The sequence below is a fragment of the Macrotis lagotis genome, chromosome 3 (assembly GCF_037893015.1).
Source record: "Macrotis lagotis isolate mMagLag1 chromosome 3, bilby.v1.9.chrom.fasta, whole genome shotgun sequence".
Lineage (NCBI taxonomy): Eukaryota > Metazoa > Chordata > Mammalia > Peramelemorphia > Peramelidae > Macrotis > Macrotis lagotis.
In genome coordinates this window covers 295,904,489-295,932,361 of record NC_133660.1, presented here as the reverse complement: position 1 = coordinate 295,932,361, position 27,873 = coordinate 295,904,489, and the positions used below count along the sequence as shown (strand labels likewise).

At 34.5% G+C, this 27,873-nt stretch overlaps 2 protein-coding genes across 2 annotated transcripts; both read right to left on the bottom strand.

Moving 5' to 3' along the window:
- Positions 1-236: 236 nt before the first annotated feature.
- LOC141516809 (olfactory receptor 5M5-like) lies at positions 237-4,632 on the bottom strand. Its single transcript, XM_074227782.1, has 2 exons — positions 4,614-4,632; positions 237-1,180 (listed from the first exon to the last, which is right to left on the bottom strand). Exon 2 carries the CDS (start codon positions 1,173-1,175, stop codon positions 237-239), a length of 939 nt encoding a protein of 312 aa, XP_074083883.1. The 5' UTR covers positions 1,176-1,180; positions 4,614-4,632.
- Positions 4,633-20,242: 15,610 nt separating this feature from the next.
- On the bottom strand, positions 20,243-21,181 carry LOC141516807 (olfactory receptor 5M5-like). Its single transcript, XM_074227781.1, has one exon. It carries the CDS (start codon positions 21,179-21,181, stop codon positions 20,243-20,245), a length of 939 nt encoding a protein of 312 aa, XP_074083882.1.
- Between the last annotated feature and the right edge of the window lie 6,692 nt (positions 21,182-27,873).

Below are 27,873 nucleotides of genomic sequence, written 5' to 3'. Positions count from 1 at the left end.
GAGAGAGAGAGAGAGAGAGAGAGAGAGAAATAGAGAAATTTTGGTCAGCCAAGCACAGATGGTGAAGTCTGTAAAGCTGTTGATCTTCTTAAACAATGCACCAAAACAAAAATTGAAAACAAAATAAACAAAAAGAAAATTATTCAATACTTTTTTTGTAAATTAAAAAAAAATCATTTTTTTTAACACCAAGCTATTTGTCAGAGCAGAGAAACACAGATTTGATTAAATCAGTCTTATTTTGCCTGCAATTTACTTTTGACAATTCTCCTCATTGCATCCTTTACATCTTTGTTCCTGAGACTATAGATCAAGGGATTTAACATAGGACTTACAAAAATATAGAAAACAGCTACAATTTTCCCTTGTTCTACAGATGTCTCTGAGGGAGGTCTTAAATACATGCAAAAGAGAGTTCCATAATAAATAGTGACAGCTGTCAGATGGGAGCCACAGGTAGAGAAAGCTTTGCGCTGGCCCTCAGTGGAGCGAATACGCAGGATGGCCACAAAGATGAACATATAAGAGATGAGAATGATTGCAAGAGAACAAGTGAGGTTGGAACCAGCACCTATGAACATAGCAGTTTCTTTGATGTAGGTATCTGAGCAAGAGAGAGCCAAGAGAGGTGGGTCAGCACAGTAGAAGTGATTGATCTCATTAGAGCCACAGAAGGATAGCTGGAACATCAGGATAGTTTGAACCAGACCATTGACAAAGCCATAGACATAGGGTGCTGTGACCAGAGAGATGCAGACATTCTTGGACATTTTGCTGCTATAGAGCAGAGGATTACAGATAGCCACATATCGGTCATAGGCCATCACCGTGAGCATGTAATAATCTGTGATCACCAAGGTGATGAAAAAATGAAACTGTATGAAGCAGCCAACAAAGGAAATTGTTTTTCTTTCAGATAAAAAATTGACCAACATCTGGGGTGTGACATTGGTGGAATAACAAAGATCCACAAAGGACAAATGGCTGAGGAAAAAGTACATGGGAGTATGAAGTTTGGGTTCACTCCTGATTAGTACAATCATTCCTACATTCCCCACTACAGTGATGAGGTAGATCACTAAAAATATTACAAAGAGGACAGGCTGCAACTCTGGACGATCAGTCAATCCCAAGAGAATGAACTCGGTCACCATGGTTTGGTTGATCTTGGACATTTTGTTCAATTGATACCTAAGGAATTAAAAAAGGAAAGAAAAATGTGACCTTTTCCCATTACATATTATACTTCAATTTCACAACTATGTCACACCCTCTTCCTTTTTTACTTTCCTATCCTTGGCCCATAGAGAACTGTATTAGCAAACATTCCCTGGATATTTCAAAGAATCTGATTCATTCTAAAATTCAACACTTAAATTATTTGAATAATTATGAGGTCACAAAAGTTGAAAAAGTTTTTAGTATCTTTAAACTGCATGAATAGATATAAAGTGACAAGGACTAAAGGGTCATTATTCTTACTCTACTATTTGCTGGTAATATCCAAGGATTATCTTTGGTTCTTGGTGTCACATTTTCGTAAGACACTTACTGAACTGGAGAGCATGTAGAAAAGAGAATTGAGATTATAAATAACATTAAGATCTTTCCATCAGAAAAAATCATTTGAAAAGAACAGGGGATTTTTATCTTTGAAAAGAAAAGAGTAGCAAGATGAGTGTCTTCAGGTAATTATGCCCCCTTCATCTTATATTGGTTAATTTTATATTTTAAGTCCAAATTTAAGAATTCACATTTACTCAAATGCAATTAATAAGATTACATTCAATGATCAATCTAATCTCTTTGGACCTCTTTTTAATCTAATATATTTGCCATTCTTCCAAATTTTGCACCATCTGCAAAAAAAAGATGCTTATGAGACATCCACATAGGAATATAAAGAACATTATTTATCTGTACTTTGTCCCCTTTGGTTTTACTCAATAACTTCAACTCATTCCATAATATTTTGAGCTGTACAGGAAGTCTAAAAATAATCTAAGCAAAACATAAATAATTGAAATCTGCTGTAAAATATAATTTACTAGAAAGGTTTTTATATTATTATATTACCTTCTCCATCATTCACCTCTATTAGTTTAGAAATTTGGTTTAAACACATTAACAACAACATTATGAGGTGATGAACCATGATGGATGCAGCTCCTCTCAGAAGTTCAGAGAGCTGGGACAACCTTATTAGGCTGGATATGGACAATGCTATCCCAATCCAGAGGAAGAAAAACAAACAAAAAAGAAATCCTTCAGAATCTGATGAACACTGCATTCACTTCTTTCCCTTAATTCTAATTCCTCATAACCAAAATGACTTATCTGTAAACATGTTTAACATAAATATGTATGTACAATATTAACCTGTCACCTCTGAGGGGAGGGGGGAGGGAAAGGAGGTGAAAGGAAATTTTGTAACTTAGAAATATACATATGCATATGGAGAAATATTGAAAAACTTTTGAAATGTTGAAAAAATATTTGGAAAAATAAAATAGTAATATTTTTTAAAGTTTTTTAAAAATTTGGTTTATAATCTTTTTATCATCATCATCTATGGCTGAAATTATCCACTTGGGTATCTGCTATCTGAGGAATGAAACTCCTCCCCAAACCCCCCCAAAACAATCCCAAAACCTTTAGAGAGTATTTCTTGAGGAAATTAATTTTTTTCAAAATTTTTGAAAATAAACATAGGTAAAACATGCTATAGGTCTATTAGAATTATCATCATATCTCTATTCTCTTTTTTTAGCAAAATTATTTGACATATCTAGGACATTTGATATATTAATGTTTCTACTTCATTTCTTTTCACTCAACTCCCTGCATTCTGGTTTCCCACCTCATTTTTCAACCAAACTTGTTGTCTTCAAAGTTGCCAATGATAGTTTAACTGATAAATCTCATTTCCTCTTTTTTATCTCCTCATCTTTCTTGACTAAATCTGTTTTTCAAGACCTAAGCTCTCTTCTGATCTTTTGGATTGCATTTCCAACTGAATATTACACATCTCAGATCGGACATACTAAACTGAACATGTCCAAAGCTTAATTTATCTTTTCTCCAAAATTCTCTCCTGTTGCAAACTTTCCTTTTATTGTTGAAGGTACCATGAAACTCCCAGTCACCTAGAGTTACATCCTAGGTGTCACTTGGTGCCACATCCTCTCAATTTGAACTATGTAACATCTCTCATATTTTCTCTTCTACACTGTCTCCTCTTACTAAAGGCATTCATTACCTCATGTATGAACTAGTTCACTATTCTTCTGGCTGATATCCTTGCCTCAATTCTCTCCCCTCTATTCAGCTCTCAAATGAATGTTGTTTTGTTTTGTTTTGTTTTTTTTGGTTTTTGTTTTGGTTTTTGCAAGGCAAACAGGGTTAAGTGGTTTGCCCAAGGCCAAACAGCTAGGCAATTACTAAGTGTCTGAGACCGGATTTGAACCCAGGTACCCCTGACTCCAAGGCCTGTGCTTTATCCACTACGCCACCTAGCCACCCTTCAAATGAATGTTCTTAAAGTTCGTGTCTGACTTAGACACTGCCCCTAATCCATTCAATAATTTCAGTGCTTCCCTTTAGTTGCAAGATCAAATATAAAATCCTCTATTTGGCTTTCAAAGGACTTTATAACTCATCTCCCTCTTGCCTTTCCAGTCTTCTTACACCTTCTTGCACCACAAATACTTTGCAATGCAATTAAGCCACTCCTTCTTCTTCTTCTTCTTCTTCTTCTTCTTCTTCTTCTTCTTCTTCTTCTTCTTCTTCTTCTTCTTCTTCTTCTTCTTCTTCTTCTTCTTCTTCTTCTTCTTCTTCTTCTTCTTCTTCTTCTTCTTCTTCTTCTTCTTCTTCTTCTTCTTCCAGCAAGACACGCCATCTTGACTCCACTTATTTTTACTGCCTGTCAGTCTTGTCTGGAATGCTCAACATCCTCATCTCTACCTTCTGGTTTCCCTGGTTTTCTTCAAATATTTCTAAAGGAAGCCTTCTCAATTCCCAAGTCGCTAAATTTAAAGATAATATTTTCTCTCTATTTACCTTTCATTTTTAATCATCATTCCATCTATTATTTCCTTGACTTTGCTTTGTATTATCTCCATACATAGGATTCTCTCCTTCCTCACTTGCCCTTTCAAATTACAAATCTGTTGCCCCTTCCTAATCTCCCCTCTTCCAATCACTCCCATTCTCTTCAAAATTCCTTTGCTTTCCCTTTCTCTAGGCTTTGTAAATATTTTTGTGTTTCTATATGTATATGTATGTGTACATACACACATGTATTTACACATATGTGCAGATATTATCTAGTAGGATATGTTTGTGTACATTTATATATATACAAACATGCACACACAAACATACACACATGTGTATATATATATATATATATATATATATATAATTTTACTTGAGGGTTGGAAATGTTCAATTTCTGCCTAATCCTGATGAATGTCATTGATTCTGTATATGTTTATTTAATTAAATTTTCTTGATCTTAGATAGCCTTCAGTTCAACCACCTAATTCTGCATATAAATATATATAAAAATGCAAAATGACTTTCCCAGGATTCTATAGGTAATTAGTGACAGAAAGAGAGGAAATTCTTTTCTAAGAAGAAGGTAAGCTTCTTCCCCTTTATTCTAGGTTGCAATAAAATCTCTTCCCCCCCCCCCCCCTTTTCTACAGGATAGCAATTCACATATGTACAGCACTTTAAGCTTATTATTGTGATTTCATCATAACTATTGAGGTTAGCAGTGGGAATATTAGAATCACTACTGCATTTGAAATTTCACACATTAAATACCTTTCTCAAGGACATACCATTAATATAGGATGGAGATTGGATTCCAAGCCTTCTTGGAGGATACTTTCCATTACACACAGATTATTTTTCCAATCATTACAATCAATATCACCAAGAATTTCCTCATCACTTTCTATTCTACAAGTCCTAAAATAAAGAAAAACAAATTAAATCTGAAAGAAAAGCAGATGATTTACTCTGAATTTCAGAGTCCACAGAATTTGTAACCCTACCTGTGAAAGGAGAAGAATCTCTTCAGGAAGATGGCAGCTGTATCGTATTTATGGCATTTTCACTTTGGGATTGATTCCCTGGGGTTCAATTAGCCTTCAGTTCCACTGATCAAGAAGACATGGTATAGAGACTGCTTAAACAATACTCACAAGAGGAACAAATCTTGATCTCTCTCTCACCTATTAACCAGTGACCCATAAATGAGTAAAACTTCCTGTGGATGATGCAACATTGGGAATGATGATAACTATCTTCCTGGGTTGTTGTGAGAATACAATGAGATATTATTTGTAAGACATTTAGCATGGTGTCCAGCCCATTACTGGAACTATATGAATGGTTTTTATTTTTGTTATATGAAAATATATTAGTTTGTTGTATTATTTAAATATCATAATGATGTTGGAAAGGGAAGTCAGATCAGACAAAAGTGAAAGGTAAAGGAACTGAAGTTTGAGAAAGACTGAACAAAATTAGTTTCTGATGGATTAGGCATTAGAGAGATGTGATGTTAGGCAACTATGTTATGATATATAGTATAATCAAGCCTGGCCAGAGCTGAATTGGAGAATCCTAAAAAATGTAGATTAATGCATTTTAATGAGCATCAATAGGAATTTTGGAGTACCTGGGCCAACTAATAAGCCTTGTGAAGGAGAGGAGAAATATGAGTTAGGTTCTGAATTTCTTAAGAAATCAGTTAACTAGGCATAGATCCACATCTCACACTGTATACCAAAATAAGGTCAAAATAGGTAACAGAATTTAGACATAAAGAGTGATACCATAGATAAATTAATAGACCAAGAAATACTCTATCAGCTCTATGGAAAGGGGATATATATTTTGCACCAGTAGAATCAAAGTTGCCAAATTTAGAAGGAAAGTAGAAAACTGGGACATAATCTTCACTAGTAGGAGTTCTGATAAAAGTCCATTTCTAAAATATGTAGAGAATTGCAATGAATTTATAAGAACACAAGTCATTCCCCAATTGATAAATGGTCAAAGGATATGAACAGTTTTCAAATGAAATTAAAACTATAAATATACATATAAAAATGCTCCAAATCAATATTGATTAGAGAGATGCAAACTAAAACAACAATGAAGTATCATCTCATAGCTAGCAGAGTAGCCAAGATGAGAAAAAGGAAGATAATCAATGTTGGAGAGGTTTTGGGAGGATTGGGACATTGATGCATTGCTGGTGGAGTTGTGAATGGATCCAACCATCTGGAGAACAATAGGGAACTATACCCAAAGAGCAATAAAACTGTTCATTCCCTTTGACCCAACAATTCCACTTCTAGGTCTAGGTCCAGAAGAAATTGTAAAAAATGGGAAAAGTCCTATATCTTCCAAAATATTCATAGCAGCTCTTTTTGAAATGGTGAAGAATTGGAAATTAAGGCAATGTTCATCAATTGTGGAATGGCTAAACAAGTTATGATATATGCATAATGGAATATTATTGTTCTACAGGAAACCAAAAATGGTTGAACTCTAGAGAAGAATGAAATGACTTTTGGGATCTGATGCTGAACAAAGGGAGTAGAACCAAGAAAACAATGTACACATCAACAACAACATTATGAGATGAACACCCGTAATGGAAGCAGCTTCCCTAGGCAGTCCAGAGAGCTAAGACAACTGTATTTGTCTGGCTATGAACTATATTATCCCCATCCTGAGGAAGAAAAACAAAACAAAACAAAACAAAACACACACACACACACACACACACACACACACACACACACACAGAATCAACCCTTCGGAATCTGATGAACACTTTATAAAAATTATCTCTTATTTATCTCTTTCCCTTAATCCTAATTCCTCATGCCAAAAATTACTAATTTGTAAACATATTTAACAAAATATGAACATAAAATGCTAATCTGCCTGTTCTTTGTAGAGGGGAAGGGGAGATGAGAAAGGAGGGTGGAGGGAAATTTTGTAACTTTGAAATATACATGTGCATATGTTTGAAAATAAATAAAAAATTTAAAAAACCAAATCATTTAATCAAATAATATCCAACAAGCATTCATTAAGCACTTTAATTTTTCCAGACTCTTGGCTAAGTATGGCGGGAGCAAACAAACAATGGAAAAAGATTCTCTTACCTAAAGGAACTCACATTTAGTGTGGAGAGACTATAAACATACATACATATATATATATGAACATTTTATAATTTAGATCATTATATACTCCATAATAATAATCATCTACTATATAGTTCATATTTGTGTGAGGAAATATATGAATATAATATATAATTTTATCATTGTAAATGCACAAATATATGTGTATATATGCATGTATTACATATATATATATATATATATATATATATATATATATATATATATATATATATAAACATAAATGAGAGATTGAATATCCCTATAGAAGATGGTGTGCTTATAGCTGGGGAAACAGGATAGCCTCTAGGAGGAAGGGCCATTTGATTTGAGTTTTAAAGGAAGTCAAATTCTGATGTCAGAGTTTGGGAGACAGAGCACCCTCAATCTGGAAAATAACCAGTGTAAAAATTAAATTTCTTGGGTGCAGTCAAATATGTTTAGATTGTAAAGTGCTTTGGAAAGATCTGGAATAAGGGAAATTTAAGAAGAATTTGGGATGTGAGATTGTCTAAATACCATGAAAGAAGAGTGATGGGGGGTAGGGGTGGGGAAAATACTAATGTGACCTTTAATATGGTTAAAAAAATTTTGGGACAATAAAGTTCAAAAGAAAAGGGACTGTTGGATGATATTGGCAATCAATGACTCTGGGAGAGATGGGAGGCAGTGATCTAAGGAACAGGCTGTGGGAGTAGATTATGGGAGAACGTAGACTTAGGACTAGAATGATGACCAGGAAAGAATTGTCTTAAGAGGAGAGACCTTTTCTTTGGGAGTATAGGTGGAAAGGCATGAAAAGAAAAGGACCAGAATGAAGGCAACTGATTCTTTATAAAACAGGAATTTCGAAGGATACCATGGAAGGGATACAGAGAGATGGAGTAGGAAATAACAGACATTGAACGTGGGGCTAGAGGAGCAGAAGGTTAGGAAATATGTATTCCTTGGACACCAGTGATTATGTAAAGTAAGAATAAGTGAGCATAGATGGAGGGACTTTTCTATTCATCGAAGTAGAAGTAAATAAAGTCGGAATGCTTGTCATTGGTCTCCATAGATTTACACATTGGATAGTGGTGATGTGGGTCTAAAGGATGAAATACTGTTTTATTTTCCATTTGTTTCATCTTGTTTTATTCATACAGAACAGAGATTGCCTATAGTCACTTGTTCTTCTAAACTAAGGTTAAGGGGTCTGTTTTTACTATAATTCTTATAGATGGAAATGGGCAGAGGAGATACCAGCAGGTTAAATGTCTAGAAGTTGGCTTAAGAGGAATGGCAACACTGATTGGAGTTGACCAGTGATGGGTGACTATGTATAATTGTCTTTCTGCACTCGTCAATCAATACAGCTTAGCAGAAGTTGCAAAGGTCAGTGAATGGGGTGACTAGTTGCATTGATCACACTCTGCCTCTACACTTGGCACTGAAATTGTGTGATATTGTTTATGAAGAAAATGGCAAGAGAGTTGAAATAAGAGGTGGAAAGAAGAGTTCATCTCAAATATAGGGGACAATGGAAGTTAAAACATGGAGAAAGAATGATATCAAATGTCTTGTTAGAATTGGAAGAATAACTGAAACTCTACTCATGGTGATTCAGTCACATATTTGCATATATATATGTATATATACATACATATATATATATATATATATATATATATATATATAAAACTGAAACACTTTGAATGTAAAATCTAACTTTCTTAGTAGCACAGGGATTACTGGAAATATCCTATGGGGTCTACAAAGACAGATACTTGATACTTGGGTAGGGGTGATAATTCACATCCCTCAAGGTCTACAAACACTTATGAGGTGGTTGGTAACTAATTATTTAGAATACATATATGACAAGTAAGAAAATTTAGGCTCATAGAGATAAAAAAACTATCCCAACTTAACATAACTAATAGAAACCTGAAATTTTAACCCATGTCTCTTCTGATTTCAAATTTCAGACTCTTTCCAGTATCCACACTGCTTCACAAAGAGAGGAGTTATTGGGAACTTGGGTCAAAGAGGTGCTTCTTGCCAGCATATGCTGGAAAACCTGCTTTCAGAGAAGGGTTCCTGAATTAGATAATGAAAGGGTTATTGTAAGCTTCTATATTTCAAATGATATTTGCAGAATTAACATTGTCAAAGATCAAGGGAAATAAACATTGGCCAACTCTAAATGTAAGGAGTTATATTTATATCAAGGTATTGAATACAAAACTAAAGATGCTTAAGCAACTTTCTTTTTATTAATTACTAAAACGATTGGCAGAGAAATAGAATCCCAACTTAAGAAGATATTTCCCTCCAAATAGAATGACACATTTTATTCAATCAAAAGGAAAACCATCACAATCAGGATCAATATTTGCAAGATCATATATTCAAAGTACCCTCTGAAGTCATTTAATTCAATTTTGTTTTATTTTAAAGATGACCACACTGAATAGATGATAGAATCAAGGTCAAACAAGATGATGTTGGAACCCAGAATCTCTGGTTCTACATCCACTGTTCTTTCCACTATATGTAACAATTTGGTTGCATTTATTTTTTACTAAGATCCTGTTCAGTATGCAAGAGAGTCCTAGAAAAGAGCCTGTGCATTTTCAAAAGCACACAGCTAATAAGGCTTAAGTGTTTGAGGCCAGATTTGAAATCAGGTCCCCCTGACTCCAGGACTGGTGCTCCTAACACTGTGCTATCTAACTGCCCCTCTTTTTAAAAAAATATTTCCCCAAAGCTTCTCCTAAAGGCATCTTTAATATCCTTGTTCCTCAAACTGTCAATAAAGGAGTTCATTTAACAGGAGATAGAAGAAGGCACAAAACACCGCCATGATTTTGCCCTATTCTGTTGACTATTTGGTGACAAGTCTCACATACGTGCAGAAGAGGGTACCAAAAATAGGATGACTGCTAGCAGGTGGGAGCCACAATGGAGAAGGCTTTGAATTGCTCCTCAGTGGAGTGGATACACAGGGTGGAAGCAAAGATAAAAATATATGAGATGAGAATTATCAAGAGGGGGCAAGAGAGGTTCATGCCTGCAGAGATGAACGAGGCTTGATAGAGGTTTTCCAATAGTACAATACCAACAAAGAGGGATGAGTACAGTAGAAATGATTGATGAAGATAGGACCATAGAAATATAGGCAAGATTTCAAAGTGACCTACAATGCTCCCTAAAGGAAGCTATACACTTAAGGAATGGTGATCAATCAGAAGCAAGTGATTGTGGACATCTGACTGCTACAAATCAATAAACTGCAGATGACCATGCAGCAATCATAGGTCATCAGAGCCAACATGAAGGGCTCAGTAATGATCAGGGCAATGAAGAAGTGACATTGGGTTGAGCAAGCAGTAAAGGAAATGGCTTTTTTTTCAGAGAAGTGAATCAGTGTGAGGTATGTAACATTAGTGGTATAACAACGCATTCACAAAGTCAAGGTGACTAAGCTTGTACATGGGTGTTTGTAGGAGAGTAGTAACTCTGATCAATGTAATCAATCCAAGATATCCTTTCAGGGTAATGAGATAGAAAACCAGAAACACCATGAAGAGGACGGGTTGCAATTCTGATCACACAGATAGGCCCAGAAGGATGAATTCAGTCACTCAACTGTCATATTGAATGTCTGTCATATTGATGCTGTTTTATTTGTGATGGAGAAGCTGGAGGTAGTTATCAGCCCTAAAGGTATTAGAGACCAGCTTTATGTATTCATAGAGCCACTGGAGACTAATATTTGACCCTATTGTTGAGGATAAGATCTGCCTTAAGATCCTGGTACTTTCAGAACTATGACTGAGAATTTGTATACTTGGAGCAGGTTGTGTAAAATACAAGGTAGATTAAGCAACATGAATGCCACCCTCAAATCATCCTTTTATGATTATTTTTCGTTTTTATGAAGTAGAATAAACTACTATCTGGGAACAGAAGACTGAAAAACTCAAGGTATTTCCCTTTAAGAAGAGAGATAGAAACTTTAGAATACTGACAAACTTTCCAATGGGTTTTGAAATAGTATTGGGATCCAACCAAAGAGAAGATCATTTGGAATGAATCTTAGGATTGTTTCCCAGTGGCTTCCTAATCTAGGATAGAGACTAGAATTATGATATTATGATTTCTCTTGGGTTAGGGAATTTCTTTGTAAGAAAACTCTTTCTACCAATGTCAATTTGCACTTCTCTGAAACTGATTGTCTAAGAGATTTGCTTTGACACAGAAATGTTTGACTTACCTAAGGTCATATAATTCAATTACTTCAGATCTTATACTCATTCCTTCTTTATCCAGAAAATTTCTCATTGCAGTCTCATTATACTGCAAGGCAAGACTGAATCTTCCAAATACATACATATCTATATCTATATCTATATCTATATCTATATCTATATCTATATCTATATCTATATCTATATCTATATCTATATCTATATCTATATCTATATCTATATCTATATCTATATCTATATCTATATCTATATCTATATATGTTTTTGCAAGGCAATGGGGTTAAGTGGCTTGCCCAAGGCCACACAGCTGGGTAATTATTTAGTGTCTGAGGTTGGATTTGAACTCAGGTACTCCTGATTCCAGCCCGGTGCTCTATCCACTGTGCCACCTAGCTGCCCATAGCTATCTTTTGAATGAAAGTTTCCTAACCAATTTCTTGTTTTTCCATCTTGTCAGATGAGGATACAATTCTTAAATGACACTTGTCCTTCAAAGATTTTGTTTTCTTTCATTTTGTTTTATCTTTCAGGGCCAGGGAAAGTATAAAAATGTATTTTAGCCTTCTTCATCCGATTCTTCCTATCCTTTCATTTGTGTCTAGCTACAGCTAAATTGAAGGATCTTCCTAAGAATTTACGACAGCAAGACACTACTAAAGACTGCAACTATTTTATTTTTGTTACTTTTGTCTCCTTTTGTTTTCCTAAAACCCAACTATAGAGCTCAAACCTTTAGCATTTTCAGAAGACTTTAGAGATAGGTCCAATTTATCAAGAACATATAAACCATGGAGAAAGAAAGATAACTAGGGATTACTGTCTTACCAGTATCGTACTACTTGGCCTAGCTTGATTGATTCCTTATCTTCTAAGACAAATTCCTCAATGCCTGTCTGGCTAGCAATAACCCAGAAACCCAGACCATCCTAGCTATTAAGTTTAACTTAAAGATAACTTCAGGGGGTGGCTGGGTGGCACAGTGGATAGAGCACTGGCCCTGGAGTCAAGAGTACCTGGGTTCAAATCCAGTTTCAGACACTTAATAATGACCCAGCTGTGTGGCCTTGCGCAAGCCACTTAACCCCATTTGCCTTGCAAAAACCTAAAAAAAATAACTTCAGAATGAGGACTGATTCTTCCTGAGACTATTGATTATAGCTACTGCTTTGCTAAATCATGGATAAAAATTCTATCAAAACTTCCTCCAAGTTGAATTGTATGGTCCTTGAAAAATTTCCATTAACAACACCCAGTATTAACTTAGTTTTATCAACTTTTTCCCATTCAGATTCATTTTCTCCATTTCTTTGTCTCCCTTCTATCTCTAATTTCTTTTGTTTTTTTTTTTCTCTTTCACTCTATTATCTTTCATCTCCCTTGCTCTTATCTCTTCCCTTCCCTTCTGGTTCCATCATTTTCAAAGTCCCTAACAATTGGAAAAGGGTAGCACAAATTAGCAGAAACAGACGTGTACTTGGTCAGGAAAGACTTGAGTCATACTGACTTTTATACTTATCAATCACCGACCATGTCTTTTTATGTCTTGTTTTTGTCTCATTTACTTCATCCACCAATTGAGGTTCTAACATCTACGAGTTCCCCTTATTAGGGTGTTTATGAAAAGTAAATAAATTATGTATAAATTCCATGAGCTCTTAGGTGCTTTAAAAATATAAATCTATCATAATTATGTTTCATATTTATGTATTTCAAGGACTCCTACCAATTTTGATAGTGTAAATTCATAGAGATTTGGTGAATATTAGAAAACTAAATAATAACTCACTCTTTTCTAACTTTTCTTCATATGTTAAAATTTTCAATAGAACTAATTAGCCCTTAATTTCCTTAAGAAGAATAATGAAAGGTAGTGAGTGCTTACTCTGGGACCACAGGGATAGGGAAGTGAGGAAACAAACTTTTATACTTAAACCTTCCCCTGGGGATATGTTCTCTGAAGAATTTCCTAACTTGTCTCTGGATGATATATTTAGAGAATTCTCTTTGGGCCATTACCAGAGCCCCATACTTAGAATTGCAACTGGTTTTGTTTTCAGAATGAATAACAGATGGACAAACAAATGAATCCCCAAGACGTCCCTGGTGGTTTGTGAGTTGGTGTTCATAGGATGTAGTTTGAAACCATTTATTAAATACAAAATCATTTATTAAATACTTCCTTTATATTAATAAGCTCTGTATTAAACTCTGTTATTACAGATGGAGAATGTAACAATCCTGACTTTCAAGAAACTTCTATTCTTGTGAGGGAAATGGTATATATGTGGACTTGTATGAATAAATATAAATCCACATATGTATATACTTTGTATATTTATATATAATATATTATATATAATCATATAAAAACAAATTCCAAAATAGTTAAATGCAATATTGCAAAGAACTACCAATTGTTGAAATATATCAAAAGTTATTATATTAAAACTATTTTAAAATTTAAATATATTGACTTTAATCCTTTAAGAATGCATTCTTCCCTACAATATTGACATAATCTCTGTTCTTAAAGGCCAGAATAGAAAAGTAAAGGTCCTAGTCTGTTCTAACAAGCTAATATGAATGCAGTGATGAACTATGGATAGGTTTGTGAGCTTTGCTTAAAAATTTCATCATTAAGGTAGCCATAGAGGGAGAATTTTTTGGTCACAATGAAACTCAAAGGTTATTTCATAATATTTATGATACTCTGTTCATTGAGGGAGCATGAAATAACCAACCTTAACTAAACTCAAATCACTTTGTTGCATTGGAATAAATTTTATTAGTAACAGTTATTATTCAATTCAAATATTTTATTTCTATTATATATATATATATATATATATATATATATATATATATATATATATATATATTATAGGTTGCTTACTGAGCCCTGAGAATATGAAATAAGGGAAACCATAATTTATTCCCACCACAAAAATCTTACATTCTAATAAGTCACAAAATATTTAAATAGATAAATGAAAGGTGGGCAGCTAAGTAATAGAAAGCAATCAGCCTACAGTCAAGAGGATCTGACTTAAAAATCTGACTTAAGATTTTTACTAGCTATGTGACCTGGGCAAGTCAATTAACCCAGTCTCTGAAGGGCATCACGGATAATGCCATTGAATTAACTTAACACTCTTGTTCAGACCCCACCCAGGTCAGGTAACATTTGTACTATACTTAGGTCTGGGTGGGGATAAATTCTTTGGATAGATTGCCCAAGACTGGGCAATTTAGAACTGATATAACCAAAGTTGATTAGATTGTAATTGTAATATTCATTTTTTCTTCAATTATCAGTCACTTAGAATTGATTGTCACTCTCAGGATTACACCTCTTCCTTGAACATATAAGCCATGCTCTGAAGATCACGTAGCAGAATAAGATGCCAAATATCAGGCATTTATGTTACTACAGAGAGTGTAATATAATAAACTGGCAGCATTGTTCAAATGTCAAGCTTATGCATGCAAAAAAGATTATTTTATGGAGAACTCAAAAAAACAAGGACTCACAGTGAAATCAGAAAAAGCATTACAAGGACACTCCAAAGATCTCTCTTAAGGCTTTGGAATTGATTGAGCCTCATATTAGACTCTGGCACAGGACTTCCCGGCATGGGTTGCCCTCATCAAAGAGGGTGCTTTGTCGTATGAGGAAAGCAGCCTGGAAGCAGCTCAAAGGCAACATGAGATGCCCAAGCTTAGTGAACCCATCCCAGGTGTTCACATGGACTATTTGTGTCCAACCTGTGGTGGATTAAGCTCTTATTAGTTTGATGTGCCTCATTGTGTCACACTGTCTCTTGTCTCTAACATAATGATGTCTTTTTTTAGTCTCCTTCAGTAACAAAGAATAAGAAAAAAAAATAAACCATGAGTGTATCTCCATTATTTTCTTTGCCATTCAAGAGTGTCACTGAATTCATCTATAAATACCACTCTGACCTTATTATCAAAATGATTAAATTACCCAAAATGATATCTCTTAAACTTTTTTACAAGGTTAGACTTCAATTTATTAGGGAAGATTTTTAAATGACCTAAGTTTGTTGTACTTCTCTTGGAAGGGTAGTTATTAAATGAATCATTATAATATTCTCATAAAGATGACCTTTCTAATAATGGATAAGAAAATCGATATGCTACTCCTGTCCTAGAAGGAGTCATTTCCTCTTCTGTGGCTTCTTAAACTGTTCTAGCCCCTAATGCAAAAAGTTAAGTCATTCTAGGAAATGTAAGGACAAAGTCAACTGATGTTTATGAGATGTATATGAAATCTGTATGAGAAATGCAATGAGGGGCAGCTGGATAGTGTCTTGCCTATGGTCAGGAAGACCTATCTTCCTAAGTTCAAATCTCTGTCAGCTACTTTCTAGCTGTGTGACCTTGGTCAAGTCCCTTAACTGTGGTTTTCTCAGTTCCTTGTCTGTAAAATGAGCTGGAGAAGGAAATGGAAACCACTACAGTACCATTGTCAAAAAAATTCCTAAATGAGGTCCTGAAAAGAATCATGCTGTATGAAATGCCAGAACAGCAACAAATGTGTGTTTTGTAATTATTTCTACAGTGCATTCAAAGTCATTATAAATTACTCTGATCACAGAGTACATAGTCCCAATCCTCTTGTGACCTACTGATTTATCTGTCCTTATGTCAGTGTTTGTCCAGTATATGGGTTAATCTTAATTTTCATTAGAACTATAGTCTTGTTCTCCTTAATCTAATCTATTATGAGACAGCTAGTAAAGTAATTATGCTACAAGGAAACTATCTGCTACCAGAGAGCTTCTACATTAATCAGAAGTAATAGCCAGAAAGGGTGTTCCTCTTGGGTAAGTAATTTCTTATTATTTGCTTTGGTTACTTGGCAACACTCTGTAGCATCTTCCCTTGAAATGTCTGCTTTTTTTCTTTCTTTCTTCTTCCCTTTTTTTTTGCATTCATAGTTAAGTGACTTGCGCAGTCATAAACACTTTAAATAATTAGCAATCTCTTTTGCATTAATACTGCTGAGATCAATACCTACCAATCTCAGTTTGTTCATTTGGATAATCAGCTAACTGAACAAATCATAATAAGAGGGGGAGAGCTAGATGGCATAGTGGTTAGAGCACCAGTCCTGGAGTCAAGACGATCTGAGTTCAAATGCAGCCTCAGACATTTAATAATTACCTAGCTGTGTGAGCTTGAGCAAGTCACTTAATCCCATTGCCTTGCCAAAAAAACAAACAAATGATAACAAGAGGGTTATGATGAATACTTTTATATATATATATATATATGCATATGTATACTAGGGTCATGTGTGATTATGTCTACATCTACATCTATCTATGTCTATGTTTATGTCTATGTCTTTATCTATATATCTATATCTATGTCTATGTCTATGTCTATATCTATATCTATATCTGTATCTGTATCTATATCTATATCTATATCATCTATCTCTATCTATCTATCTCTATCTCTATCTGTATCTCTCTCTATCCTTCTCTCTCTCTCTCTCTCTCTCTCATCTATATCTATCTATCATGCCACATATATCATAGGGTACTTTGCAAATAGGCAAATTATCTAGCCCATCTTCAATTAGATATAGAGTAGTTTAGTGTGTGTCTGATGTGTGGCCCAGATGTTTTAGCAGCATTTGGTATTTATCATAGCTCCTGACAATGCTTATTGTCATCATTCTATCATCACTTTTTTTTTTATTTTATAATCTTCTCAACTGAACAAAAGTAGAGTGAATATCTATAATTTCTCCATCCTCAGAAACCTCAGAACACAGACAGATGGAGGCATAAGGGTGGTCCATGGCCAAACATGAAGCAGTAAAATGCAAATTTCATGGAATCTTTTCTAGTGGATACATTAAAGAAAATAAAATCCCCATGTCAGCACAATAAAATTTTTGTTTACATATCAGTGCTTCTTATATGTTTCATCAGAATGTCAATAAAATGTTCAAATTCAGGAAGTAAAGAATTTTTTTCATTGCCAGACAAACTTCTCTTTGAGTATACTACTTTCAAAGTGTCTACTTTGGTCTAAACAGATCCTTGAAGGAAGACTGTATATTGAGAGAAACTATTGCAGACATTTAGGAACTTTGTATACTTTTCATTTCCTGGTTGGATATGTTTCATCATAGGTAATGAAATGATCTGTTATGACCAACACAAGATTTTGTTTTAGTGTCCTTCTAGATATATGAGGCTAACCCAAATAAGTTCAAAAGATTTACTAGCATTTGTCTTCTCAAAGAAGGTAGCAAAATTATTTAATATATTTCCCTGAACACAGGTAAACATCCTACACTTTTTGGTTGGCATCTGTGATCATCTTAACCCAATAAAATGTGTTTCCCATTAGTATCTTTTTTGTACTCACATGTCTGAAATTATCCTGGAGAGCGTTATTAGTTTAAGAATGACATGCTTTTGGTGGCATTATTTTTTTCCCTGGTATCACCTTTGGTATTAGTAATAGTCTTGTAGTCCCCCCCCCTTTGAGCAGTTCCAATCTCTGCCATTGTTTCAGTAGTAAATTACCTTTATAGGATTGGCATTTGAAACCTTTTACATCATTACCTGACTTAACATGAATCACTTCACCTAAACTTCACCAACCATCTGATCTTTCATCTTCACCAGTCATTTAGGGAAAACTGAGACCAAGAAAATTTATGCAATGAAGTAAAATACATGCATACTTCTGATAGTCTAGGTCTAGAGAAAGACATCCTGTTTTAATTACCTCATCATTCACTAATGTCCAATCCCTTGGTTGCTGCATATAGCTTTCACTCCCTCTTTAACTTTTACCAGAGCTTCTATGGCCTCCTTGATAGCACAACTGCAGCAACTTTCATTTTTTCTGGTGAAGTAGAGAATGTTAAATTTAGCTGTCCCTAGCACTTTTTTCCCTGGCAAAAAGCATCTATTTTTTAACTTTGCAGAATATAAATGAATGAAATGTTGGCATGCCACATGTGTTTCTTTACTCCTTTCACTTGTTCTCCAAACTTGATAGTTCACTGCAAAGTCAGAAGCTGTAGTTTGTGAATGATAAGAGATGGCTTAATGTAGCTCAAAATTTTGTTGGCAAATCCAGTTGGTTTCATGTTTCTATCACTCTCTGAATAGATGACTGATGCCAACTACTCCAAGGGGAAAGATGTGTGTAAGACAAAAGATTCTCTTGGGTCAATATAGGACATATTATTATATGGTGAAAATGAAGCAAAACTTTGGATCTACAAAAACAATGAAAAAAAGAAAAAAGAAAAAAATTGCCTTCAAGGACAATAGTTTGAAACAAGATCAGATAAATGCATATGTAGATGATATATCCAGGATAGAAGATTTATGAGCATAGAACATATCAGCTACAATTTGAAATTCTAAATAATTTTGATCAAAATTAACTTCATGGCTCAGGGAATGAGATCATACCGCCCCAACTAAGAATGCATTTGATTGAGTTTCAGATTACTCTTCCATAATATTTCTTTATTTTTTTGGTTTTGTTTTGTTTTTGTTTTTTAGATTTTTCAAGGCAATGGGGTTAAGTGGCTTGCCCAAGGCCACACGGCTAGGTAATTATTAAGTGTCTGAGGTTGGATTTGAACCCAGGTACCCCTGACTCCAAGGCCGGTGCTCTATTCACTGCGCCACATAGCCACCTCGTTTCCATAGTATTTCAATATAAGTCTCCTGAACTGAAGATTTGTTTCTTTTGCTCTTATAATGGATCACTGAACAAATAATAATTTTGTTTTTATGAATCATATCTGTGATATGAAAATGAAGAGGTACCAAAAAAGGAAAAGAGAAGTGGCTGGTTAAGTATATAGAATACCAGGCAATTGCTTTAGCTTGAGTTCGAGTCCTTCTTCTTATAACTATTGACTCTTTGACCATAGACAATTCTCTTGACTTTTTAATTATGCCTAGGAAATCTCTATTGCAGATCTACATAGGAAAAGACAGCTTCTTCGATGAGAGCTCTTTATGACAATATAACTAGAGGTTATTCTGTGATTTTTATATGATATATGGGCTAAAGTACAGGACCCAGAGTTGGGAAAATCTGAATATACATGTTACCTCCGATTCTGATAAGACATGTGACTCTCTGCAAGTCACTTAACTTTCAAGAGCCTTTGTCCCCCATTAAAAAAATATCAGATTTTAACACAACCTTCACTGGGTTGCAATGAGTCTCATTAATAATAAAAATGAAAATATATGTAAAATGAGGACACCAGTCCTCAGTAAAGCTGATACACAAGATAGTCATGAAGATGAACATGAAAGAGATGACAATGATTGTGACAGAATAAGTGAGGTTGGTACCAGTACCTATGAACATGGCAATTTCTTTCATGTATGTGCCTGAGAGAAAGGACCATGACAAGTGAGTCAGCACAACAGAAGCGGTTAATAATAAAAATCTTGGTGAAATGTGAATTTTAGACAGTTTCATGAGTTCCGGGGTGGGGGGGGGAGAGAGAGAGAGAGAGAGAGAGAGAGAGAGAGAGAGAGAGAGAGAGAGAGAGAGAGAGAGAGAGAGTTTTGATGAGTAAAGACATATGGTAAGGTCCTGAGATGTATTTATTCCTCAATGTCTTCTTGAACATGTACCAAAAATTTTGTTCCATAGAGAGTCTTTGCAAATTAAACAATGAATATCTTTAGAGACAGTTATATGTAAGAGTAAAGAAACACATTTGTTTAAATTAGGGTTTTATTTAACCTGCAATTTGCTTTTGACGATTCTCTTTACAGCATCCTTTACATCTTTGTTCCTCAGGCTATAGATTAAGGGATTTAGCATAGGACTCACAAAAATATAGAAGACTGCTACAATTTTCCCTTGTTCTACAGATGTCTCTGAGGGAGGTCTTAAATACATGCAAAAGAGGGTACCATAAAAGACAGTGACAGCTGTCAAGTGGGAGCCACAGGTAGAGAAAGCTTTGCGCTGGCCCTCAGTGGAGCGAATACGCAGGATGGCCACAAAGATGAACATGTAAGAGATGAGAATGATTGAGAGAGAACAAGTGAGGTTGGAACCAGCAACTATAAACATAGCAGTTTCTTTGATGTAGGTGTCTGAGCAGGAGAGGACCATGAGAGGTGGGTCAGCACAGTAGAAGTGATTAATCTCATTAGGTCCACAAAAGGATAGGCGGAGCATCAGGATAGTTTGAACCAGACCATTGACAAAGCCATAGACATAGGGTGCTGTGACCAGAGAAATGCAGATGGTCTTGGACATTTTGCTGCTATAGAGCAGAGGATTACAGATAGCCACATATCGGTCATAGGCCATAACCGTGAGCATGTAGTAATCTGTGATCACCAAGGAAATGAAAAAATGAAATTGTATGAAGCAGCCAACAAAGGAAATTGTTTTTCTTTCAGATAAAAAATTGACCAACATCTGAGGTGTGACATTGGTGGAATAACAAAGATCCACAAATGATAAATGGCTGAGGAAAAAGTACATGGGAGTATGAAGTTTGGGTTCACTCCTGATTAGTACAATCATTCCTACATTCCCCCCTACAGTGATGAGGTAGATCACTAAAAATATTACAAAGAGGACAGGCTGCAACTCTGGACGATCAGTCAATCCCAAGAGAATGAACTCGGTCACCATGGTTTGGTTTATCTTGGACATTTTGTTCAATTAATACCTAAAAGGGTAAAAAGGGAAGATAAAGATGATCTTTTCCCATTAGGTAATCAGTCTTTACTTTCACAGGTCTGCCATGCATCCTTCCTTTGTACCTTTCTATCCTTGGCCCATTAGAGAACTAGTTTAGTAAGCATTCCCTGGGTATTTCAAAGCATAAGATTTATTTTAGAATTCAACATTTCAATGATTTTGAAATTCATAATGAATTACCATATAATCACAGCAGCTAAAATGATTTTTAGTATTTTTAATTGAATGAATAGACACAAAATTCCAAGGACTAGAGGGATGATATTTTCATTTTACTATCTCCTATTAGTAACAAAGGAGTGTTTTGGGTTCTATGTGTTTTAAATGGCATGAAGATATTGCTGAGTTATAAAGCTGGCAGAAAAGAGAACTCAAAATGGTGAATGGCATCAAGATTTTTCCATATGAGGGTCACTTGAAAGAACTGAGAATTTTTTATCCTTGTAAAGAAAAAAGGAACAAGGTGGCTGTATTCAAGTATCAAATTATCAATCAGAAGAAGAATTACTGAATCACAGAATTACAGATTTTGTAGGTGAAAGGGACAGCAGAGGCCATCCAATCCAGGCCAAAAAGAAATTTCTATTCCAACATGTCTCACAGTCATTCAGTCTTCACTTTAAAAAACCTTCAAAAGTAGGCCAATTCTGTTTCTGGAGGTGAAACATTACTGTTTGAAATAATTTCAATTTTTAGGAACTTCATCATCATGTCGAACTTCAATATTTCTAAGACAAATAATCTAAATTTTTTCCTTATGACATCCTTTCATTTTATTGAAAAGAACTTTCCTTCCTTCCATTGCTTTCTCTTTAACATTCTAAAATACCCTAATTTAATCAGTGAGATAGTCACTAACACACATTTCTTAAACATAAACAATCCACTAGACAGAGTGCCAAAGGATGAGTTTACCAATATAAATACTTTAAAAAATAGTTTCTGATTTTAGGGAGTTCATGGTCTAATAGGAAAGACAATATGTAAACAGGTATGCACCAATATGCATGTGCACACAAATATATGTACATATCTATGCGTACATATATGTATGTGTATATTTGCATGATAAATTGAGATAATCATTAGAGAGGGAAGGTACTAGTTTTAAAGTGGATGACAGGAGATGTTATAAAATATGAGATTTTAACTGGGACTTTAATCAGGTAGATATGAGGAGGAGAGAATTCTGGATATGAAGAATGGCCAACAAAAATTCACAGCAAAGAGATGGATTTTCTTTTGTGAGCTACCAAAAGGAGTCCAAATCTGTCTCTGAAAGACTGAATCCCTAGAGGTAAGCAAAGTACAGTAAGACTGGAAATGGAGGAAGGAGTCAAAATACATAGTTCTTTGAATGCCCAAATAAAGTGAATTTCCATATGATTTTGTCATAAAAAGTCTTCCCAATGTGTTGGATCCCTTCTTTCTCTTTACCTTTGAAAAATGCCAATGGGAAGTCCAATCTTTTCTGGTCATTCATTGTTCTAATCTAACTGACCATTTTTTCTTTTTTTTCTCATACATTTTCTCCTAATTCTCCTAATCTTCTCTACCCAAACTTCTTCAAAATTTCCCAAAAGTTTTGTCATCTCCAGTTCACTTTCAGCAAAAATGCTGCTCTTCTCTTAAAAAAAAAAGCCATGCATTTCCATAGCATAGTCCAAAGAAGAGATGATTGTACATGAAACTGATAATCTACTCTGCCCAACATGCTATGCCTTTAACATACACAACAAAATAATCTTGAATATTTCATTTTCTCTTCCCTCCCCAAAACTACCCTAGAGATAGTTGCTATTAGTCATAAACACACCAACACATATACATATATAAATATATATACACATATTGAATATAAATATATACATATTTGCACATAGATAAAGATATATACACATACATGAATACACACATGTACGAATATTCATGTCTCATATGAATAAATCTGCATACCTGTATATATTTACATCTGTATTTGTATGCATATTTATGGATATGTGTGTGTGTGTGTGTATATATATATATACATATATATATATACACACACATACCATTTTTATTACATATTTCTATTTCGTAGTTCTTTCCCTGGATGCAGTTTAGTGTCTTTATTTCTATGTCCTCTCTAGTTCATTTGCTTGTTTATAAGAGTAAAGTGACATATTTACTCAAAGTCATTCTTAAAGAAATAATCCAATGAGTCTATACAATATTACCTTGGTTCAGCTCATTTCTCTTTCATTCTTTTTTGCAAGTTTTTTTGCAAGGCAAATGGGGTTAAGTGGCTTGCCCAAGGCCACACAGTTAGGTAATTATTAAGTGTCTGAGACCGCATTTGAACCCAGGTACTCCTGACTCCAGGGCAGGTGCTTTATCCACTATGCCACCTAGCCACCCCTCTTCATTATTTCTTAAAAGTCTTTCCATAGATTTCTAAAATCATTGAACTCATCATTTCTCATAGCACAAAAGTATTCCATCACAATCATACAGCACAACTTTTTCAGGCAAGTTATACTTAATGTAATACAAATGCTTTGAATGGTTTTTCACCAATAAAATCACAGAGTAGATTTTATAAAGGATATGAGATAGAGTACTAGACTTGGAGTCAGAAACATCTGAGATGATGTTCTGACTCAGACACATATGCTTTGTGAACTTGTGTAAAAGTTGCTTTTCCTGAACTTGCTTCCTCATGGCAAATTTAGGAGAGAATACTCTACCTCATTGCATTGGAATATAATGAGCATCTCTGGAGATAATGAATGCAAATTGAAACACAAACATTTCATTGCAAAGTCACTGTGAACTTTGGCTATTTCCAGAAGGGATTTTTATTGGACAAAACACACTGTAAAATCTAGGGACTTCAACAATTTTTGGCTGCCACATTTCTGTCCTGACTCACATTGACCTTCTAGACTACCCAGATCTCTAAATCTTTTACAGAACAAAACAGTGCAATCTTCTTCATCCTATATCTGTGAATTTAATTTTTTTATACAAGTTTAAGAATTCATATTTATCCCAACAGAGAAGTCTGGTAATATTACACTTATTGATGCATTTAACTTATCAGAATCTCATTATCATCTAATATATCTTCTATTCTTCCAAATTTTATGTCATCTGCAAATATGATGAGCTATGCATATATATATATATATATACACAAGACATACATAGACATACACAGAGCATAATTTAATTATACTTGGTTGCACTTGTCTTTATTCAATAGTCTTGGCTAATTATTAAACATTTAGTGCTGTACAGTCAATCTAACAAGAATCTAAATACAAATAAAAATACAAATCTGAAGAAAAACTTAGAAAAATATTTCTTTAAAAAATAATATACCTTTGCTTACCTTCCCCTGAATTTACCTTCATTAGTACAGAAATTTGGTATGTAATCTATTTTTAGTCATCAACTTTGGCTGAAATTATTCACTTAGGTATGTGTTATCTGAGGGAATGAAGGGCTTTCCCTCAAAAAGAAGTCTTTTAGAGAGTGTTTCTTGGGAGAGTAAGAGAGTCACAGAGTTAATTCTTCTCAAAACTATAGAAAATAAAGATAGGCTAATATACAATAGGTCTATTAGGACTATCAGCTCATATCTTTTCTCTCTTTCACAGCAAAATTCTTTTAGAAAACTGTCTACAATCAACAACTGTTTTGTTTACTTGCTTTTTCCTTTCAATCTCTTCTTAAATCTCAATATTTCGGTTTCCAATTAAATATTTAACCAAAATCATTTTCTTCTCATTTGTCAATAATGGCTTCATTGGTAAATCAAATGACTTCTTTTCAGTCTTCATCTTTCTTGACTCCTCTGCAGATTATTCCTGAGATTTTTGTGTCATTACATTTTCTTTTTTCTACACTTATTTATCTGATGATTACTTTTCAGTCTCCTTTGCTACATCTTTCTCCAAATCTTAATGCCCAATTGTGCTATTCTCCAAGGCTTTTTCCTGGTGCCTGTTTTCCAATCTCTTTTGATTTGATGACCTTATCATCTAATGGATGCCTTTGTAATTGTATTAATGATTCTCACAACTACTTATCCAGTTCCAACCTGTCTTTTGATCTATAGTCTTACATTTCCAACTAAATATTGCATCCCACACTGGACATACTAAAGTCAACAGGTTCAAAACTTATCTTTCTTCCAAAATCTTCTCTCTTTTTAAACTTAATTAATGCTATTGAGGATATCACCATACTCTCAGTTACCCCGGATTACAGCCTAGGCCATCTGCTGCCAAGTCCTCTCATTTTAGATTCTGTAACTTTTTTTTTTCATATGTGTGACCTTTACCATTCTGACACTGACTTCTCCAAGGAAAAACCTTCATGATGTTATGTATAGATTAATTCCACAGTCTTCTCCTTAGTCTTCTTGTTTCAGGTTTTTCCACACCACTACAGTCCTTCCATTACTCAGTTGTTGAATGGGTCTTCCTAAAGTTCATGTCTGACCTTGTCATTCCCCCCCAACCCAACTCATTTTGTCATTTTCATTGGTTCCCTGTAGTTTAAGGATCAAATTTAAATTCTCTATTTGGCATTCAGAGTCATTTATAACACACACTCCTCTTACCTTTAGTCTTCTGCCCCTAATCCATTCACACCTACTTTGCAATGCAGCTGCACTGGTCTTTTGCCCTTCTTTGATCAAGACATGTATAGATATTTTCACTACCTGAGCATCATTTGGAATGCTCACCATCCTCATTTCAACCTCATGTCTTTGCTGTATTCCTTCAAATGCAACTGAAAATCCCTATTTTTAAAGGGAGCCTTCACAGTTTCCAAGGTCAGTGCTTTCTGTCTATTTATCTTCAATTTATTTATATGTAACTTGCTCATTCATAATTGTTTATGTGCTGTTATCCCCATTAGTATGTCTTGAGAACTTAGACTTCTCAAGATCGGGACCTGTCTTTTGTTTGTTTGTTTGTTTCTGCAGTGCTAACCAGAGTGTCTGTATATTATAACTTAGTGATTGAATATTTGTCACTTTAAATGTCATTTCACCTATTCTTTACAGGACTTAGTCTTGGATTATCTCCATACCCGGGATTTTCTCCCTCCTCACATCTGCCTTCAAAATACAAATCTGCTGCCCCTTCCTGTTATCGGGTGTCTTTTTCTGATCTCCTCAGTACCGATTGCTCCTGCTCTCCTCAAAATTACCTTGTTTTCCTTTTCTCTAGGTTTTGAATGTTCTTATATCTATGTAGGTAGACTTCTTTCAGGAAAATATTATGCTCCACGAGGGTTGGGATTGTTCAACTTTTGTCTTAGCATAGAGTCTAAAAAATGTCACTAAATGCCTTTTGAATAAAATTTCCTTGATATTAGATATCCATCATTTTATTTATGAGGAGGCAATGATCCACAGATGTGAAATGACTTACCTACAATGTTGTGTCTAATTGCATACAATAACATCTCCTTCTAGAAGAATTTAATTCTCCTCCTCCTGCCTGTTATTCTAGGTTTCAATGAAATCTTTTTATCTCTTCTTATCCAAGGATGGCAATTCATATTTACATAACTTTTTATACTTATTTTAGTGATTTCTTCTTAAATATCTAATAAGATAAATAGTGGGAGAATCAGAATTGCTATTTTGAAATTGAAATTTTATATAGTAAATACTTTTCCCAAGGACATACGAATAGTATCAGATAGATAGAAACTAGAATCCAAGTCTTCCTGGTGACTTTCTATTACACAATACTCTCCCCCAACAATTACAATCCAAATTATCAAGATTTTCCTCATTACATTCTATTTCACAATTTCTACTTGAAAAAAATCATATTAAATCTGAATGTTGAATTGGTTGATGATTTGTTCTGAATTCCAAGCCCCACAGAATTTCCAACCGTACCTGTGAAAGGAAAAAGATCTTTTCAGGAAGACAGAAACATAGTGCCAAATGAATGATGTTTATAAGTACTTTGCCACTTTGGGACTGAATCCCTGGGGTTCAATTAGCTTCTCACCCTGCCCATGAAGACATGACAGTGAGATTGCTTAGTTCATAAAATTCATAACAGGAATCAACCTTGATTTTCATAAGTAAAAAGTGATGAAGCAAATGAAGTCTATGATTATGTTTTTCTATTTTTCCTATTTAGCAGTGATCAATAAATGACTCAGTTTTTTTCTATGGATGATATAATAAAAGGGCTATAAAATAGGAATAATGATAACTTATTTCCAGGATTACTATAAGAAGAGAATGAAATATTTATAAGACATTTAGCATGGTTCCTGAAACACAATCGCCACTATATAATGGTTTTGGTTGCTGTTGTTGTTGAATGTTATAAGTAAACAGAGAATATTATATTATTTCATTAAATACAAAAGACAATTAAAATGAATAGGGAGTAAAATGAAGTCAGATCAGACAAAGTAGTGAAGGATAAAGGGATACGAGGTTGAAAAAGGACACAGAATAAGTTTAAGAGGGATGGGACATTGGAGTGAAGAATGATAGGGCACTGTGTTGGGATACAGGGCACAAAATTCCTGGGAATGGAGCAAAGTTGCATAGGAGAATCCTAAAGAACATGAGAATTTATATACTTGAGGGAACATCATTAAGAATGTTGGGG